The sequence below is a fragment of the Camelus dromedarius genome, chromosome 13 (genome assembly GCF_036321535.1).
Source record: "Camelus dromedarius isolate mCamDro1 chromosome 13, mCamDro1.pat, whole genome shotgun sequence".
NCBI lineage: Eukaryota > Metazoa > Chordata > Mammalia > Artiodactyla > Camelidae > Camelus > Camelus dromedarius.
Genome location: NC_087448.1, coordinates 70,778,313 through 70,797,576, shown reverse-complemented (window position 1 = coordinate 70,797,576; position 19,264 = coordinate 70,778,313). Strand labels below are relative to the sequence as shown.

The following is a 19,264-nucleotide window of genomic DNA, read 5'->3' as shown; positions in this document are numbered from 1 at the left end:
ATTTGTAAATGAAATCTCACATTTTCATAAGGATGTATATCATGAGCCTATGCAAAAGGATTTTGGGTGTTACAATATTAACCATAAAAATTAGAAACCAACATACATATTGCAAGCTTGGGTAATGTTCAGTTTTTGTGATTACTACATGATTGCGATGTCTTCTTTTAAAACAGTGCCTGACTGTCCTGCAGTTTGCCTGAGGGCATTCTAAATTCACTGTCAATTACATTCACTGAAAAGAGAATCCTTAAAAACTATGACTTGGAATTTTTTTTTTCCTACAGGATGACTGTGGGGATCTTTGCAAATTGTACCTTCTGTTTGAAACTCAAGCACTTACCTCGTCAACAGAAGAAAAAGCTACAAACTGACATCAAGGAAAATGGTGGAAATTTTTCCTTCTTATTAAATGCACAGGTATCTGCAGGTTTTCTAAGAACCGTGTGATAAATGTTGTGCATTAAGGGAGTCGAGTCGTGGTTAAGACAAGCAGTAGAGAAAACTGGAGCAGGAGGGACTAAGGTCACTGAGAGGGAGGTGGCCTGGGGGGGCGAGGAGGGAAGACCCCCCCAGGCCCATGCCCTCCCTGTTCCCTGGTGGGAGGACAGCCCTGTGTGCTCTGTGGAGCTAACCTTATTGGAGCACAGCCGCAGGCATAAAAGGAAATCATTTCAGACCGACCTGTTCTCAAAAGAGCAAGGTTACAGCGCACAGAGTTGCGGACTGCACTGTGTCTAGGCCCTCACAGTTACTGGCAGGACCCCATGCGGTGGCTCACGGGGGGGGGGGGGGGGGGGGGGAGGAAGCCTCACAGCCTCAGCGATCTTTGCAGCACAGCTAGTACTGTTAGTTTTGTTCATTTAAGGCCCAAGGAAGCTCCCGTCTAAAATGAACTGACAGCTTAGGAATAGGAACTCACAGCTGGACGAAACCTTGACAGTAATTAAGGCCACCCTCCCCCAAACCACCTCATCATCAGAAGTGAGAACTGAAACTGGAAGTCGTGAGACCCCAGGCCAGCAGGCCCGGGGCCTGTCCCTGCCGGCCCCTCCCAGACCACAGCTGGGGTGTGTTCCGTGGAGCTCTGGCAGCTCCAGCTGGGGGCTGGGGGCTTCCCTGGGACTCAGGAGTTTGCTGTGAACATCAGAACTGGAATGTCGCGGTTTGCCCCCAGTTTAGGCAGAACTGTACGTGCTTCCCTCCAGGGCTCTCCTCACTTACCTGTCTCAGGGTTTCTGTGGGAGGATGAACAGTTCACACTTGTTACACCTCAGTTCATCTTCTGGGCCGAGCATGCCAACATGGTCTGCCACTTTTAAGACCGTGAGTGCAGCCTTCTTGTAAGCTGTTTTCCAATGTGCATAAATCCTGAGCTGCGCAGACAGCTACTCAAGCAAAAGAGACAGTCAGATATGTGACAGTGAGGAATGTCTTTCGGATAACTCAGCACGTGCGTCTGCTGGGCTGTGTCTGCGCTGGAACAGAGCTGCGTGCTCCTGTGTGTGATCTACACAGACAGCAGCCCCAGGTGGGCGGCCCAGACTGGTGCCTCTCGGGGGAGGAGCTGGGACCAGCAGTGGGGAGTGAGTAACTTTAGCGCTCTTGTTTTACCTTTTAGATATTCTCCAATGTGTGCATGTCGTATATTTACTCAAAAGTAAATTGGCAAAATTATTGGTGAACAGATTAAAATAAATATATAATGAATACCTTTTGAACGTCTTGATTCCATTCCTAAAGGAGTAATTAAATACATGTCTGAAGATGTGTAGATGAAGACATCCAACCCAGCATTGTTGACAGTCGTGGAAACTTGGGCACAACCCCTGGGCTGTGGTCCAGGAAGGGGCAGGGGGAGTCAGCCCCCAACACTGACAGATGGAGAGCAACCTGCCTTTGCAGGCCTGGGTCCAATGACTTTAGACTTCAACTTTTACTTCTTATGATGCGGTGGTTAGTTGGTTAATCAGTCCTGGTACATCCATACCCATGTTCTTTTAAAACTCATTTTTTTTAACATTTATGTAACTAGAAATTGTATTAGTCATAAAAGTTTTAGAAATCTGAGAAAAATTATTACAAACAAGGTTGAAAATGACAAGTGCAAACAATTTATTTAAGTTTCGTTTTTGCTAATGCATGGTGGATTTATGTTTTCTTAGTGCACGCATGTCATCTTGGACAGCGCTGATGTTCTGAGCCAGTATCAGCTGAGCTCCATCCGAAAGAACCGTATCCATATTGCCAACCCAGACTTTGTATGGGACTCTATCAAAGAGAGGAGACTCGTGGACGTAGGGAATTATGGTCCCAGGAAGTCACTGGACATCACACCAACTCCTCGTCAGAGGGCGAGCAGCGCTGGTAGGTACCTCGTATCATGCACTTACTGTATTACAGCTACTAGAACAGATATTTCGGTTCATCAGTGATACTGTGGACAAAGGATTGTCCAGAAATACTATGAAGATAATTAGACTTTCTATCTCAGAAAATGGACAGCAAACTACTGAAGGACAAGCGACTACTTTAGCAGCAGAACTGGGTTTCTCAATATCTAGTCTGGTGTAGTTAGATGCAAAAGGACTACAAAAACCATGATAACCTCAGAAAACTTGATGTGTAATTTTTAAAAACCACACAAAATCTTACTGGAATCCTACAAAGGTTACATTAGGTCAAATACAACAAATACTATGATGCAACTGGGCATTTATTAAACTCCACTTCAAAGCACAGGTTTTCACATTCTGTATACACTAAACATATCCAGTGAAGTCACTCTGGTCTTCCACTGACGTCTGATATATCTGGATGTAACAAATTAACTTTACAAGACTTTTTAACATGGATCCTTAGTATAAAACAGTGTACTTGTATGTAAACGGCGTAATGGGGAATCCAGGTAATGGGCTTCCGTCACCACTAGGTCATCCATTTTGTTACGTATTTTATTTTGAATGCTTAAGGGGTAGGGCAAACTGGTCAGTTTAAATCTGGATACATTACCTAAATCTCCCGATTACCCCCAGTGAATTATAGATGAAAGCTGATTTCATCTGGTCCCAAATAGCTATTGCTAATACTATTTGTCTCCAAGAGAATTAACAGACTAAGATCATTCGAATTCTTTCCACTCTGAGATGAGGACCAGACAAGCTTCACCGGCAACTTCGGATCTAAAGAAGGGTTAGTGCGGGTCCGAGCTTAGTGGAGAAGCTGCCTTGCTGGCTCAGCTGGTGAAGTGGGGTTGGGGGGAGGTTCTCCGTCATTGTGTCTGAAGTGACTCCTGTGTCCTGCGTCTCGTACAAGTCGCTGGACAACATGTCATGACTGGCTGGCTCTGAAAAATCATTAGAAGCAGATGGTTCGTGGAAAGAATCTGATCCCAGATTGTCAAGGAAAAGCATGTGTCCCACATTCAGGAGGAAGAGTTTTCCCCAGTTTGGTCAAGCTCTTCACAGGATGGAACCCAGGGCTGTTGTTAACAGGTTCGTCGTCCTTGCGTTTCTTTGAACCTGTGGGACGATAGCTAGAGCCTTAAACAGTTTACTTGGAAAAGAACCATCAACACCATCATTCATATAAGACACTAAGGCTGGTGCATCACATACAGCTTTTTCTACTCTGGAGGAAAATTTATCATTTCCAACAACTTTCTTTGCAATAATATTAACTGCAAACAAAAATGCAGAAGACATGTTGTATCTTCTGGGATTATTCTACTGTCAGATCCTTCAGGAAAGCAGACATCCAGCAAAGGGCTGGTAACATGATTAACCTGTTCTAGCCGAAATTCCATCCCTGTGGAGCCTCCACCAACGTCTGACACGTTCACCGTGAAGCCAGTTTCGCCGGGCACACAGCAGAGCATGGACGCATACTGGAGAGTTTTGCAAGCACTTAAAACATGAAATTTAACCCCAGTAACTTAGACAACGAGTTCCTTAAGACATTCCCCCAAACACCTGCCGTTCTTCTGGGACATGTCAGACTTCCTGTCACCCTCTCCCCTGTAATACTGTCTTCTCCTGCAGTGAGTCGTGAGACCCCAGGTGAAGGGGAGGATGGTTGGGCAGACTCGGTTCACGTCAGCGGCAGCACACGTGAAGCCTGGACGGGGTGGCGGTGCATTGACATTGCCAGTGCTCCCAGTCCAAGACGGACGAGTCCAGGGAACTAACGAAATACAGCCCTGGCTGTTGGGTGATTGTGTGTGATTTTCTGCTATTTGATTTAGTCACATGTTGTGATATTCACTCCAACTTTTGCTGCACACTTTACCTGAGATGGTTGCTTGCAATGAGTTATATACAGTAGGTTTTCTGGTGAGACACCCAATCTTGCCCTAAAGCCATTTCAGTTTTACTGGAACAAGCAAGTCCGGTTCCAAGAGCTGCCAAAATCTGAAGCTGGGCTGGAGTGGAGTCGCACTTCACCGTGTGGAACAGCTTTATCTGAGCGACCAACTGTGTTTCTTCAGTCTTTACCAGATCTCCCACAAAAAAGGCATTTTGGCTGTCAGGGTATGTTCACAAACACAGTTACTGATGACATTTCCAAGGCCTGTTCCTTCATCCAGCAGGCCAGCTGAGCCGCTCGCTCTCCTCTCAGCCATGTTGCACAAAGTCAAAGTCCTAAACCAGGAAAAACAAGAGACAGGCCAGTAGGCCTCAGGACAGAACGGACAAGCTAGGAGACGGGCCCCATCATCAGCTGGGTCCCTGAGGGGCTCGGCGGTGAGGCGTGAGGTTGGACTGCTCTCTCCCCGGCCTCTGGGTGGTTGTGTGCTTGGTCAGAAAATTCACCCTGAGATAATGGCCCGAAGCGTCTTCTCTTTTTTGGCGGAATTTGAAGAGAGGGTTGTGGTTACCTTGAGCAGAAATGCCCAAGGCGGCGGGGCCCTGAGCAGCAGGGGCGTCACGGGGGAAACGCAGGCACCCCTGCCCCAGGCTGTGTGGCTGCGGCAGGAGGAGGGAATGGACTGCAGAGGGACAGGAAGGAAGGCCAGGCCGTGGGGTTTCCAGCGGAAACACAGCTCCTTTAGTAACCTGCATTTTATCTCAGAATCTGTCCAAAACGAAAGCCTTTCGACATAGAGAAATGCACTCCTCATCAGTCACGTCAGAAGTCAAGTCGTTCTTGCAAATCAGAACTACAGTGAGATACCACTTCATACCTGCAGGCTGGCCGTCATCCAGAAGTCTACAGATACATGCTGCAGAGGGTGTGAAGAAAAGGGAGCCTCATACGCTGTTGAGGAGAATGTAAACGCATGCAGCCATTGTGGAAAACAGTATGGAGGGTCCTCAGAGAACTAAAAATTCAGTAACTGTATGAGCCAGTAATTCTACTCCTGGAAAACAAAAACAGTAACTCAAACAAATCCATTCACCCCAGTGTTCACAGCAGCATTATTTACAATAGCCAAAATATGGAAACATCTAAGTTTCCATCAGCAGACGAGTGGATAAAGAAGATGTGGTATATATACACAATGGAATACTACTCAGTCATAAAAAAGAATGAAATTCTTCCATTTGCAACTGTATGGATGGACCTGGAAGGTATTATGCTCAGTGAAATAATTCAGACAGACAAAGGCAAATACTGTATGTTTCCACTTATATGTGGAATCTAAAAAATAAAACGAATGAAGATAAGATAGAAACATTCACAGATACAGAGAATAAACTAAGGGTTACTAATGGGGAAATGGAAAGGGGTAGGGGCAGGAGAGGGGTGGAGGATTAAAAGGTACAAACTACTCTGTATAAAATAAACAAGCAACAAAGATATATTGTATAGCACAGGGAAATACAGCCATTATCTTGTAGTAACCTTTAGTGGAATGTAATCTATAAAATATTGAATCACTATGGCATATACCAGAAATGAATACAATATTGTAAATCAACTATACTTCAATTTAAAAAGTCAGGCAGTTCTATTTTTTGTTGTTTTTGTTGAAGTATAGTTGATTTAGTGTTGTGTTAGTTTCAGGTGTACAGCAAAGTGATTCAGTTATATATATATATATATATACACACACACACACACACATATGTATTCTTTTCCATTATAGGTTATTACAAGATAGTGAATATAGCTCCCTGTGCTATACAGTAGGTCCTTATAGGCAGTTTTGATAAATACTGATTTATAATAAGCACATGACATATGTTAGACATCATATTGTGTGATGTCAGTTGTATCATTTATGAGTTTTAGAAATCTAAATGTTTTGGTGTGGTGCAGCCTCTTTAAGACAAGTGATTGCCCAGAAGTGCTGTTATATCAGACTTTCTTGCTCAGACATTGGTAGCTAAAACACAATAGGAAGGGTAGTAAACTCCTTTTACGTTGAAATATTTTTCAATATCCAGAATAATACAGTCTGATTCAGAATTACTATAAATACATTGATGACCTTTGAAATCTTGAAAGCATAATTAAAATGAAAAAAGTCCTTGCATTAAAAGTTATTCCTATATACCATAATGTTATACATAGCATTACAATTCCTCTGTAAGAAAAATGTGAAGCAAAATTGCTGGCCTCACATAGAATCCTGGATTTCCGTCTAACCAGGAACATCCCTGGTTCCTTTGTCTGTGGCGTGATAGCACTCGGGCACTCATTCTGGTCTGCACAGTGTGAGAAATGCACTTCCTGGCTATGTTTGCCATAATCTCCAGAACCAAAATTGTATACCTATCAGTGAGTTCCAAACGGTACATATTCCAACAGAAGTCTCACTTGTCTAACAAATAGAATTATAATGTGTCCTGACTATCTTTTAATCACCTTCCTCTTTTCCCACTTGTCCTTAGATTACTAGTAACTATAGCTAACTTAAGGACACCTTAGAAAATAGAATAGCATGGCAAATATGACCACATTCAGGAATCTTAACAATTCCAGCATTTATTGTTAATTAATTTTAATAAATCTCGAAGCAGTAAATGTGTTTTATTTGTTTTAATTCTAGGAGTGAAAACTGGTGACGTGTCCCTGGACAGTTCCCCGGAGAAGGAAGTTGTGCAACTCACTAAGTAACTTACTTTTGATCCTTATGACTCGACAGTTTGCAAAATGTTTTGTAAACCTCATGCACAGCATTAAATGCTGTTGGCACCTCAGTGTTTTTGCAGTATTTTAATGGATCTTGCTTATCTAACTCTTTATTAAGTTTTTATTTAAGACTTACTTCAGCTGCTATACTGATCCTTACTTTTATCCCGTCAGTATTATAGGAGATTAGACGTAATTGTTAGATTGATTTTAAAAAAGAAGACCACTGGAGATGAGATTTGGGCGGTCTGTTCGCTCTGCTGCCTTACTGAACAGCCTTCAGAGTCAAGGTGTTACTCTCTACCTGGTATTTTTTAAAAATGGAGATAACATACATGTGGAATCTTCAAAAAAAAAAAGGGCACAAATGCACTACTTATTATTTATAACTAAGATGGCTGATATCTTGAATGTGTGTCAGCACATCTAACCGTCCTTTATGACTGGATTACCGCATTCTGTTGATTCTTATTTTGTGGTTGGCTTTATTCATATGATAACTATGTAAGTTTAAAAGGCTGAAGCTCTAAACTGTCCTAAGAAACAATGAACAGTACATATATGTTAATTAAAGAAAGACATCCAGAATAGATAAATCCAAAGAGAGACTGTGAAGTGGGAGTTACCGGGGTCTGGGAGGAGGTGTCCGTAGAGGAAAGTGCTTAGTGTGGAAAGAGGTTGTATTTTGGGTGGTGGAAATGTTCTGGAACTAGATAGAAGTGGTGTTTGCACAACACTGTGAATGTACTAAATGCCACTGAATTGTTCGTTTTAAAATGGCTAATTTCTAGACTGTGAGTTTCACTTTAGTAAATTATTTAAATAAATAAATAATGAAATACAAAAAGAAAGAAAGAAAGAAAGAAAATTTTTAAAAAAATGGAAATAACACAACCTTCCCCACATGGAGTACATGAGTCTGAAGTTCTGTACGGCCCCTCACACTGCAGGCCCCTAACTGCAGCATCAGTTAGACATCATCACGTTTGGTCTTAAGTTATTTGTTGATCTTCATGTTAAAAGAGAGAACAAATATCAAAATTAGAAGTACAGTTTAGGAGAAGCCTGACACCTTCACGTCATTCACTCATGTGTTTGTTTGTGTGCACGACACCTTTATCTGGAAGGGGAGTTGGCGTGGCCTGCCTGGAGTGACCAGCTTTATGGCCGGAGCCCGGGTGAGCACGGGTCTCCTGTCCCTGCAGAGCGGTGCGTCCCCGGTGCCCCTGCCGGTTCTCCTTCACCTCTGCTTCTGCCACCGCCCTCCAGGGCAGACCCCCACAGTGCTGGCATCGGGGCCACAGGACTGTGCAGAGGGGACCCAGGCATTTCCCAAGACCTCTCAACCATAGAGTCTCCAAGGAGGCGTTAGGGGCTTACAGTGTATTTCATGTGAGCTAGGAGATCTACGTTTTTATGGAAATTCTGTTTAGTCTAAAAGTTCATTTTAATGTTAAACTTTTATTACACAAATTTCAGGTTTTATGCAGAGAATGTTGAAATTCCTCATTTTCCTCAAGATTTTGAAGTTGCAAAATACAACACCTTGGAAAAAGTAAGAGTCTGGTTTCTTTTTTTTTTAATTGAGGTATAATCAGTTTACAATGTTGTGTCAATTTCTGGTGTGCAGCACAATTCTTCAGTCATACACAAATATACATATATTCATTTTCTTATTCTTTTTCACCAAGGAGTCTGATTCTATTTGGGGGAAAAAAATGTTTGAAGGCTTCAATTTTTCCTGTTTGATAATTTTCTCATTCATTTGAAAAATTGTGCATATCCTGAATAAATATTCCTTAATTTATCAGTTGATTTTTAATAGTCAAGAAAATTGTTACATTTAAGATTTAATGTTTAATTTGTTTAGCATTTTCTATAAAAGAAATGCATGCTTATAATAAAAATGTAAACAGTACGAAATCTTAATAAGACATTAAAAATAAAGGTACTCCTCCCTGTTCTTAACAGTTTCTTATATTTTCAAAGAGTACATTTGACACCAAGTATTTACACTATGTTGAATTTCCATTACTTTTCATTAAAAAGAAAAACAAAAACTTTTTCTCCAATATCATACAAATGCAAAATAACACCAGCATTCAAAATGATGCTCCATTTGTATTTTTTAGATATTTTAATAAAATGTAGTGTAGAAATAACACTTCCTTGTGATTAAGAAAACATCAAAAGCAGTGCAGTTTAAATATACACAGATGAGTCTGCAGGAAACATACTGGAAGGAAATATAAAAAAACCAACAGTGACTAGATATCTGTGCATGAGCTCAGGTGACTTTTATTTTTTCTGTTTACTTTCTGTATTTTCTAAGTTAAATCTGCTGATGAACGTGTATCTATTTTGTAATCAGCATTTTTAAATGGCACATGTGGGTTGTTACTGAATGAGTCCAGCTTATGAAAGAACACCCTGTTTTCTAGGCAGGGCCGCAGCAGGGCACGGAGAGGGCAGTGGTGGAGCTGCGGTGCTCCCAGGACCCGGGGGCCCACACCTTCCTGATAGCCGCCCACTTCCTCCAGGCCGACAGCGCCAAGGTAGGGGCTTCGTGCTGATGCCTCGGGTTTATCCACCCTGCTAGTGACTCACCTGCTTAGAACTGGGCACGTGAACCAGCCAGTGCATTAACTTTTTCTTTTTAGCTGGTTAAGTTTTGAGGGGTGGAGGGTGTTCTTCTGGGATGTGGAGGTGGGAGAGCAGGTGAGACCGCACTGCCCAGAGCAGCAGGAATTCTTGGCAGAGGGGGGCATCCACTGGGTGCAGGCTCCTGCTTGAGCCACTCATGGAAACGCTCCCAGTGGTTACACCATGCAAGCAGTCCCCTCACTCACTCTATTAATCACCTACTGTGTACCAAGTAATCCCGTAGAGGCCAGAACCCACAGACGAAAAGACTTCCTACCCGACCTGTGGGGAACAACACACCACTGCAGCCCCCCGAGACTGAACTGTGCTGAGATGTGTATGGAGTGTCGGGGGCTCGGGCACAGCCAGGAAGGCTGTGCAGAGGCCATGATCCTTGCTTGGTCAGTGTCAGGTCAAGGGCATGGTTCCAACCAAAAACAATTACAAAAGGAAACCCAAAGCCAAAACCTAAAGTTCAAATAAAACCTGCAGCCCCCATCAGGGTATCCTCTGGACGTTCAGACTTACAGGAGGAGACACCGTGCAAGGGGAAGGGGTGCTGTCCAGGGGCCCCTCGTCTGCCTTTGACAGGACCTGCCAGGGTCCCCGCCTTTCTCCTCGCCCAAGGTTGTCCTTTCTGCTTGCTGTCTCCTGGCTCTATCAACGCCTCTTTCTGAGGCATTTTTCCTTCCATCCCCTCCCCTGATTTTCCTCATTTCCAGAAAGCTAGAAAGCCAGGCCTCAGAGCTGATCAGAATAACATGTAGAAGACAGTGTGGGCTCTGAGGGGCTGTCTGAGGCTCTTCGGTGAACCACACGTGTCTTTTTTGCAGGCTGTGCCTGCCCAGGCTTCCCCCTTACTTTCAGGTTTTAGGCTGTTTTGTGAAGAATGGAAGATGTAAGTAATTCTTTAAAAAAAAAAAAAAAAAAAACTAGTTTCTAAGCTCCTGAATGTCAGGGAACTAACACCTCCTTTGTGTTCCGCCCCCAGGGTACACAGCAGGTGTTCAACAAAGACCCTTCTGTTGGTAAGTTACCATATCCTCACCTCCTAACCCTTTGCTCCATCTGCTCCATCCTGTAATTCACAGACTAGAAGACAATTCTCTGTGAAGGAGACGTCAGCAGATGCAAGCGAATACTATGAAAACTACATTGAAGAGCTGAAGAAACAGGGATTTCTACTGAGGGAACATTTTACACCTGAAGCAACCCAGCTAGCATCCGAAAAGCTGCAAACGGTGGGGCTGATTTCTTCACGTTACTTTGTGTCACTGACTGAGCACCTTTAATAGGAGCGCTTCCATGATGACACATAAGCTGGCGGGAGATAAAGTGGGAGGTGAGAGAGGGGAGGTCAGCCGCCGAGGGCTGCGGAGCTGAGCGGGAGCGGCCCCGGCGGAGCCACACCCCACAGCCTCCAGCGGCGAGCCTCCAGCCCTCAGGCGGCGACACTGAAACCTGGGCCCGCATCCCTAGCCCTGGGTGCCGCTTCACCTCTTTGGGTTTGGTTTGGGTTCTGGTAGGGGGAGGTAATTAGGGTTACTTGTTTACTTATTTCACCGGAGGCCGTGGGCACACACTCCCGTACCGCGCTGCGCCTTCCCCGCAGCTGCCCGGCCGCTAACGCCGCCGGGAGCTCGCAGGGCGAGGGGGCGGGCAGAGGGGGAGGCGCCGGGAGAGCCGAGGAGATGGGGGGAGGCGCCGGGGGAGCCGGGGAGGCGGGGGGTTGGCGCCGGGGGAGCCGGGGAGGCGGGGGGTTGGCGCCGGGGGAGCTGGGGCGGGGGGACGAGGGCGGGGCCGGGAGTGCGGGGAGGCGCCGGCAGGCAGCGGTCCCGCCCCGCGCTCGGTGGCTCCTCGCAGCTCCGTCCGGTGTGTTTAGACCCACCCGCTCACGTAGAAGTCTTGCTGCTGTTCCTTTGTTACTTTGTTGTCGCAGTTGCTTTTGGAGGAGGTGATAAATTCAGGTGTTCCGAGCCAGGAGGTGAGCGCCTTGGTGGAGATGGTTTGGGCAGAAGCTCTCGGGCGCCTGGAGCACACGCTGTGCACACCTGTGAACAGGATGAGCCTTAAGGATGTGAGTCGAGGGGCTTTGACGCAGGGCCTCGAACGCGACTGACCTGCCTCCTGCTCTGTCAGACCGCCTTTGCCCGAGCGCAGGTCCAGCTGCTCCACCTCCCTTTGCCCGCAGCCTGGAGGTGGGGACACCGGGCGTGGGGAAGGAGCGTCCAGCGAAACCGGGGTCCTGGGAGGATGCCCCTGGGTCGGCAGGCCGGTGGCAGGCGAGAGGCTGGGGCCGGGACCTGCCGGGTCGCGTCGGCCCGGCCCGCAGCCCGCTCTCTCACTGCCCTCGGGAGCAGGAGGTGCACTTGGCGTCCTGCGAAGGCGCCTTCTTAACTGCAAGTCGTTGAGGGAGCGAGTGAGGATGTCCCCGGGGTGCGGCGCACCACTGCCCTGTCCTGTTGAAGTAACAGATCGTCTTCCTCTGTGGAGTTGAACTGATTCATTTCCAAAGAAGGAGGTTTCCTGGGGTAAAGTCCGAAAGTGCTTGTTCAGGAAGGTTTCATTCCTCGTCTGATCCTGACGTCTCTCCAAAGCTCTCCTGTGGAGACGGTCACCCGCACAAGTGCTCCTCTCCGTGGGGGCGGGTGTAGACACAGACCCACGGAGAGTCGGGACCCCCAGCCAAGCCCGGCTTTGGAAACGAGGTGCACCTGTAACCGCACGGCCCTCGTTCTACGACGTGTCCGCGCAAAGCAGGGTCGTGATGGACCCAACACCGTGTTAGGTGTCTTTGTGCGTGTTCCTCTACTCTCTCTAGATTATCTGATTTAGTGTTTTTTTTTGACATTTTTTCATTGAGTTATAGTCATTTTACAATGTTGTGTCAAATTCCAGTGTAGAGCACAATTTTTCAGTTATACATGAACATATATATATATATTGATTGTCACATTTTTTCCGCTGTGAGCTACCGTAAGATCTTGTATATATTTCCCTGTGCTGTACAGTATAATCTTGTTTATCTATTCTACATTTTGAACTCCCAGTCTGTCCCTTCCCACCCCCTGCCCTCTTGGCAACCACAAGTTTGCATTCTATGTCTATGAGTCTGTTTCTGTTTTGTATTTATGTTTTGTTTTTATTTAGTTTTAATAATCGTATGTCATCTCCTATGTAAAGGTGAGCAAGGCCGAGGGGACCCTCCTTCTAGTAAAGGCGGCACTGAAAAACGGGGAGACCGAGGAGCGACTGCAGACGATGATGACTGAGTTCTACAGGCTGATCCCCCACCGGGACGCCGTGGCAGGAAGGGTCACCCTGAGCCTGCTGGCCAAGAAGGAGGACCTCTGCCAGGTGAGGCTCTGGAATACAAATGCCATTTAAAATTTGCTGGGTCAAGTGGGGCCTTTTCAAATCTGATGACGAAGGTAACACTGAACCACAGAACTTGCCTCCAGAGTTTGCTCGATAACAAACTTTCATGGAGCCGTTTGGGGCCATTTGAGTGTTTGTGGAAGCGACCTGAGCCGTGCACTCACGTGACTGTTGGAATCGTGGTGCAGGTGCACGTGCGCCAGCACTGACAGGCTGCAAAGTGACTTTCCAGATCAGGGGAGGAGTCAGGTGTAGGGCACCGTGGTCCATTCACCTGGAGGCAGTGTTGTCGGCAGGGTCCGCTGCTTCTGTCCAGTGCCTCCTGTGGGCGACAGCTCCCCTTGTGGCTGCTCCCCGTCCCCCATCCGCTTACAGCTCACAGCATCCCACCTGGAGTGTTTCTGTCTGTGTCTCTTGGAGGAAGCCCCCAGCAGAGAGGGCTTTTTAAAGTGAAACAATTTTTTTACAGCACAGTTCTTCAGTCATACATGAATATACGTATATCCATTTTCGTAATCTTTCTCACCATCAGCTATTACAAGATACTTAATTTATTTCCAAAAATAAAAATTTTAATTGAAGTCTAGTTGATTTGCAGTATTGTGCTAGTTCCAGGCATGCAGCAAAGTGTTTCAGTTACATGTGTATATGTGTATATAGTATATATACTTTTTCAGATTCTTTTTCATTATATATTACAAGATACTGAATGTAGTTCCCTATGCTCTACAGTAAATCCTTGTTGTTTATCTATTTTGTATGAAGTATTTTGTATCTGCTAATCCAAACGCCTAATTTATCCCTCCCCCTCTTTTACCTTTGGTAACCATAGTTTACTTTCTATGTCCATGAGTCTGTTTTTGGTTTATAGCTAGAATCAGTGTCATTTTTTTAAGCTTCCACATATAAGTGATATATGATATTTGTCTTTCTCTGTCTGACTTACTTCACTCAGTATTATAATCTCCAGGTCATCCATGTTGCTGCAAATGGCATTGTTTTATTTTTCATGGCTGAGTAGTATTCCGCTTTATAAATACACCACATCTTCCTTATCCAGTCATCTGTCGGTGGACACTTGGGTTGCTTCCAGGTCTTGGCTGTTGTCAGACTCTTACTTCTTTGGTCAGAACTGAGTCGTGTGTGTCCCTAAGCCAGTCGCTGTTGAGGTGAATAGAATTACCAAGACTGCTCAGAAGTTGGCTGGGTCTCTCTCAAGCTCTGGGGGAGGAGCAGACTCAGTCCTAAGAGGAGGCATGACGGCAGCTCCAGTGTCCGCCCCGCGCTGGGTGAGGCCTGCATCCCTGTCTGGCTCTGGGCTGCCTTCTCTGGGCTTGGGCTTGGGACAAATCCAGAGCTTCGTGACCTCCAGGCTTCAGAGGGATTTGCAGAGGGGAAGTTCTACACTTCCCACCGATCCCCAGAGGACTCTACAGTCCAGAGTAATTGAGGAGCCAGCAGATGAGATGAGCCAGTGACTGAGGAGATCAGGGACCAGGGTCAGAACCATCACCTCCCTGGCGCCCAACACGCAGGACCTCAGCTGCTGGCTTTGCGGCTGAGAGGGCGTGTGTGGTGCCTCCCAAATAGTTTTAATTTAAATTCTATATTTTCAGTAGGTAATACATCCATGTGACTCAACAGTCAAAATCGCGTCGAAAAGGTCCCCTCTGTCCCACCCTGTCCCCGCCAGCTGTGCAGCTGCCCCCACGACGGGCAGCCATTTCGGTTACCTTGTTTTCTGTTCACCATTGCTTCACACAGATAAGTCTGAACGTGAACGTACACATGTACACCTCCCCCTGTTTTACAGAAGAGTCATTTCCTCCCTTTGCCGTTGGCACCCGCTCTCCTCACCGGGTGCGCCTTTGCTCGGGTCCCCGGTGCACGGGTGGGCACCCCCCGCCAGACGTGGCTCTGGTCCCTGGATTTTGCTGCTGCAAATGGTGCCCCAGGGAATACCCTGCGTGTGTCATTTCAGACATTTGCAGGGGTGGGGGTCTCTGAGACACGCCCCAGGGGCAGAAGCGCAGGCTGCAAGGACACGGGCATCTGTAGCTGGGGTGCATTTTGTCTCTTTGGGGACTTGTTCCGTGTTGCCCTCCCACCGTCAGCAAAGGAGAGGTTGTATTTCCTGACCTCTTAGCCGGTGAGTTTGTCAACCTTCCAGACTTCCCAAGCTTGCGAGAGAAGCGGCCCCTTGCTGCAGAGAGCCCGAGCACCTCTCCAGATTTTAAGCGACGTTTGTGTTTCTTCTTCTATGAAGTTTGTCTCTTTTTCTTTTGGGTCTCGATAGTTTTCTTCATGATTTTTAGGACCTGTGTACATTAGGGAGCTTCGTCTGTGATGTGAATTGCAAATACTCTCTGCAGTTTGTTTGTTTGTTTGTTTTCTTTGCTTATGGTGAGTGTGGTGGTGGTGGTGGCGATTGGCTTGTTTTGTTTTACCACGCAGAAATGTTTTACTTTTATGGAAAAACATGTCAGTCTTTTATGGCTGGTGGATTTGAATTACAGTTTAAGAGCCCCTCCCCACGCTGGTGGCAGCAGACACCTCCTTCACTGTCTCTTGGGTCTCAGAGATGTGAGACCAACAAGTCCCTACAGTAAATGTGACTCAGACCATTCAGGAGCTGTGTCCCCTCATGCGAGCTCCTGACCTGCAGGACACTGTCCTTGCTGCGGGGACCTCTGAGCCTCACTGCCCGTGCACCCAGTGAGGACAGTGAGACCGGATAGGACAAGTGGCTGGTGTGGATGAAAGGAATGACGTCCTGAACACACCTGCGTAACAGTCTTGTCCGTGCTGACACTGTTATTATCATTGTATATTGTGCGGTCACTGAGGCACTGTGTCAGCCTTAACACACTTACAGTCCAGGCAGATATCAATCTCATGCTTTGGGGAAAAAAGCTTTTGAGAAAGTGTAATACAATATAAATATTTTGATAATTCTAACATGTGTGAATCATTTCCACCTACAGCTAATAAGAGACATGGTTAATGTCTGTGAAACTAATTTGTCCAAAGCCAACCCGCCGTCTCTTGCCAAATACCGAGCTTTGAGATGCCAAATTGAGCATGTTGAGCAGAACACAGAAGAATTTTCCAGAGTCAGAGAAGAGCTACTGCAGAATAACCGCAGGTGAGCATGCGGGAAATGTGTTAGGGTCGGCTTTGTGTGACGCTGTTTCGGATTCCGTTGGTGTTGATCTCCGTGGTTGCCCGCCGTCAGCATGATTGCAGTGTGATGGCGGTGACTTGTTCCATGTCTGCAGCAGGGCTCGGGGCCACATTCTGGGCTTGAAAGCACTCCCTATTACTCCATTTCTCTCCATTTCGAGTTTACCTACTCTTGCTGAGAATTACATTTTAAAGCTTTAGATGGGAGACTATTGGTGTACATTCTCAAATACTGTTTGCATTCTGAAGAGTATTGCATAGGAAAACCCACTCAAATTAAGATGTTAGAATGCAGAAATATGGGCGTGGCAGCTTCTAAACTGGCCACTCCAGGGCGTGGGAACAGCTGAAACCCGGAAAACAAGCCGAGAGGGACAGTGCCCCTGATGTGGATCTCCTCGCAGACCACTCTCTCCCGTGGACGCACCTTCTGCAGCCGGGGCAGCAGCAGTGGAACAGCGGAGGCAGACCCTGCTGGTCAGCACCCCGTGGACTCGCCATGGCCCAGGGTCTGGAAGCTGACTGGTCAGGGCCCTCCGGCCAGCATGCGGGTTAACAATATAAGGCATCAGCGTGCAATGGAATATTATTCAGCCATAAAAAGAGGTGAAGTCCTGATACACTGCTGCAGCATGTGAACCTCGAAAACCTCCTGACAAGTGAAAGAAGCCAGACCCCAAGGATCACATGCCGCATGAGTCCATTTACGTGGAATACGAGGAATAGACAGGTCAGCCCCAGGGAGACCGAGGCAGCTCCCTGGGGCGGGGAGGGAGCCAGGAGCCTGCCAGCTGGGTGGGTGTGGGCGCCCTTTCGGGAGGGGTGTTTGGAGCCGGGTGGAGGTGGTAGTCACAGAATGCACCAAATAACACTGAACTGTGTTCACAACAGTGGATTTTATGTTATGTGAATTTCACCTTCGTTTAAAAAAACCCCTTCCTGCAGATCTTCTCCAGGCTTTGTTTCTGTATATAATCGGGTTATTTTGACTTCTTGATTTGATTTGACTTTGACCCTCCCCTTGGTATCTAGAGTCTGGTAACAGTGGAGGCGTGCTCAGGAGGGGTCCCCGCTTCCTCCAGGGGTGGAAGGAAGGAGCTGCTGCGTCTTCAAGCCCTGGGGAGGGTGCCGTCAACCCCGTGATGCCCTCCCGGAGGCCCCTGGAGCCCTCAGCCCCACCCACATGCTAAAAAATTCATGCAGCAAAAGTGGGCCTCTCCCTACAAAGAGATTCCGCTGCTGTGAAAAGTTAGGTTTTCTCCATTTCATGTCACTAATAATGACTTTTTCATATTAATTATTTCTAGTTATAAAATTCATATTCTTTGCTAAAAGTTTAGAAAATGTGTGAAAACATGAAGAAATTAAAGATGACCCCAAGTCTTGCCACCCAGAGGTAGCCCAGAGACGGCAGGACCACTGCTGGCTCTCTGGCGTAGAACGTACGCCCGGTGAGGAGCTGGGCACCAGCTCTCGGAAAGAAAGGCTGTCATTTGTAGCTGGCTGATTTGCTGGGCAGGCCCCCCTCCACACCCCAAACCTGGTGCTGGGCAGCCCCCCACTTCCCCGTCCCTGTCACCCAGACCCACTGCTGACGCCCCCTCCCTCACCCTCACATCATGGGTTCTGCCTCCAGAACACCTTTAATCCTGGCTTCTTGCCGCCTCCCTGACGTTCTGTGCACCTGCCCCGTCCCATTAATCTCCCTGAAATGACCGCTTAGAGCGTAGCAGTTAGACTGGATTCTGCTGCCTCCCTTAAACACCACCTCCAAAGAAAGGCCCCCTTGGCTGCTTTCTCTGACCCTGGCTGGCTCGCTCAGCCACACTTAGGAGCAGGTGTTGTTGAATTCTTGATTTCTGTCTCTCTGGTGAGAACATGGGCTCCACGAGGCAGAGACGGTGCGATCTTATTTCCAGAGCTGGCAGAGTCCTCAGCTCAGAGTGTGTTTGTTGAATGAATGTGTGAGTGAATGAGTGAGCTTATTCAGGTTGTTTATTCCGTACATTACGTATTTGACAAAATTTGGGATCACACTGTACGTAAGGTTTTGTAACCCACTTTTAAAGCTTATTTTACTGTAAGTTTTGCTTCGTATCCTTATTTATTTTTAAGAGTGTGATTTCTTTAGTGGCTGCATAGTATTTCCAAGACATGCTGCGTTGTGAGTCATTGAATAAGTTCTCTAATAATTTGGGTTTTCTGCTGCTAATGACAATTTTTTATTTTGCTTTCGATCATGTAGTCTCAAGGTTTTCTTCTGATTCTTACAGTAAGAGTCCAGTGAACATCTTGCAGATATTTAGAGTTGGCCGAGCGAGTGAAACCACAGAGTTTCTGAGCCAGCTTGGCAACGTGAAGGCCCTGCTGCACGGCTCTCCTGTGCGGAGCTTCGTGGGGATCCTGTCCCGGTAAGCACGTGCCACTTTTGCTTTCCAGAGTTTTCAGCCTCACACAGGTGAAGGGTTTCCTTTTTATCTAAACAACATGGGTGTCTTCCATTAAAATCAGCCAGCTTATTGGATTCCAGACAAAACTGAACACTGTGAATTATAATTGAATGTATAATTTAAGTTGTGTACTTATTAAAGTGTAGTGCATGGCTGTGAAATACTTCTTGAAGACTGTATTTTGTGACGAAAGGGGGTTCTCTGTGTGCTGACTCCCCCCTTCTCTGTATCTAGTCTAGGAACGTGCTAGAAATTAGTGCCCAGATACTGGGAATTCAAGGCTTAACTGTAATCATCTGTTTGCTTTGAATAACCGACTAGTACTGGGGCTGGAACGGAGGTCTTGGGGAGCAGGGGGAAATATGAGTAAATCCGGATCCTTAGTTAAATACCTACGAAGAAGCTTAAGGAGAGACATAAGATCCACCAGAAAAGCTCTAACTGCTGCTGACGCACCCAGAAGACGCTACGCAGCAGGACGCAGGTCTTCCTGGAACTAGCCTCTGCATGTAGCGCCATCACAGTAATGCTCC

General features: G+C 46.6%; 1 protein-coding gene and 1 pseudogene across 4 annotated transcripts in view; one reads left to right on the top strand and one right to left on the bottom strand.

The window, feature by feature from the left end:
- Positions 1–19,264, top strand: part of PARP4 (poly(ADP-ribose) polymerase family member 4) — a 66,776-nt gene that overhangs the window by 3,238 nt on the left and 44,274 nt on the right. For 3 of the 4 annotated variants that reach the window (XM_031465670.2, XM_031465669.2, XM_031465673.2), the window contains 10 exons: positions 288–420; positions 2,166–2,367; positions 6,995–7,058; positions 8,557–8,632; positions 9,519–9,632; positions 10,812–10,961; positions 11,660–11,797; positions 12,904–13,077; positions 16,083–16,243; positions 18,555–18,692. In XM_031465670.2, coding sequence (XP_031321530.1) covers positions 289–420; positions 2,166–2,367; positions 6,995–7,058; positions 8,557–8,632; positions 9,519–9,632; positions 10,812–10,961; positions 11,660–11,797; positions 12,904–13,077; positions 16,083–16,243; positions 18,555–18,692 — 1,349 coding nt within the window. In that variant the 5' untranslated portion in view covers position 288. Of the gene's footprint in view, positions 1–287; positions 421–2,165; positions 2,368–6,994; positions 7,059–8,556; positions 8,633–9,518; positions 9,633–10,811; positions 10,962–11,659; positions 11,798–11,836; positions 12,252–12,903; positions 13,078–16,082; positions 16,244–18,554; positions 18,693–19,264 lie in introns of those variants that run through there. The other variant, XM_031465672.2, reaches the window with a different exon arrangement.
- Positions 3,183–4,916, bottom strand: LOC116157135 (antizyme inhibitor 1-like; annotated as a pseudogene).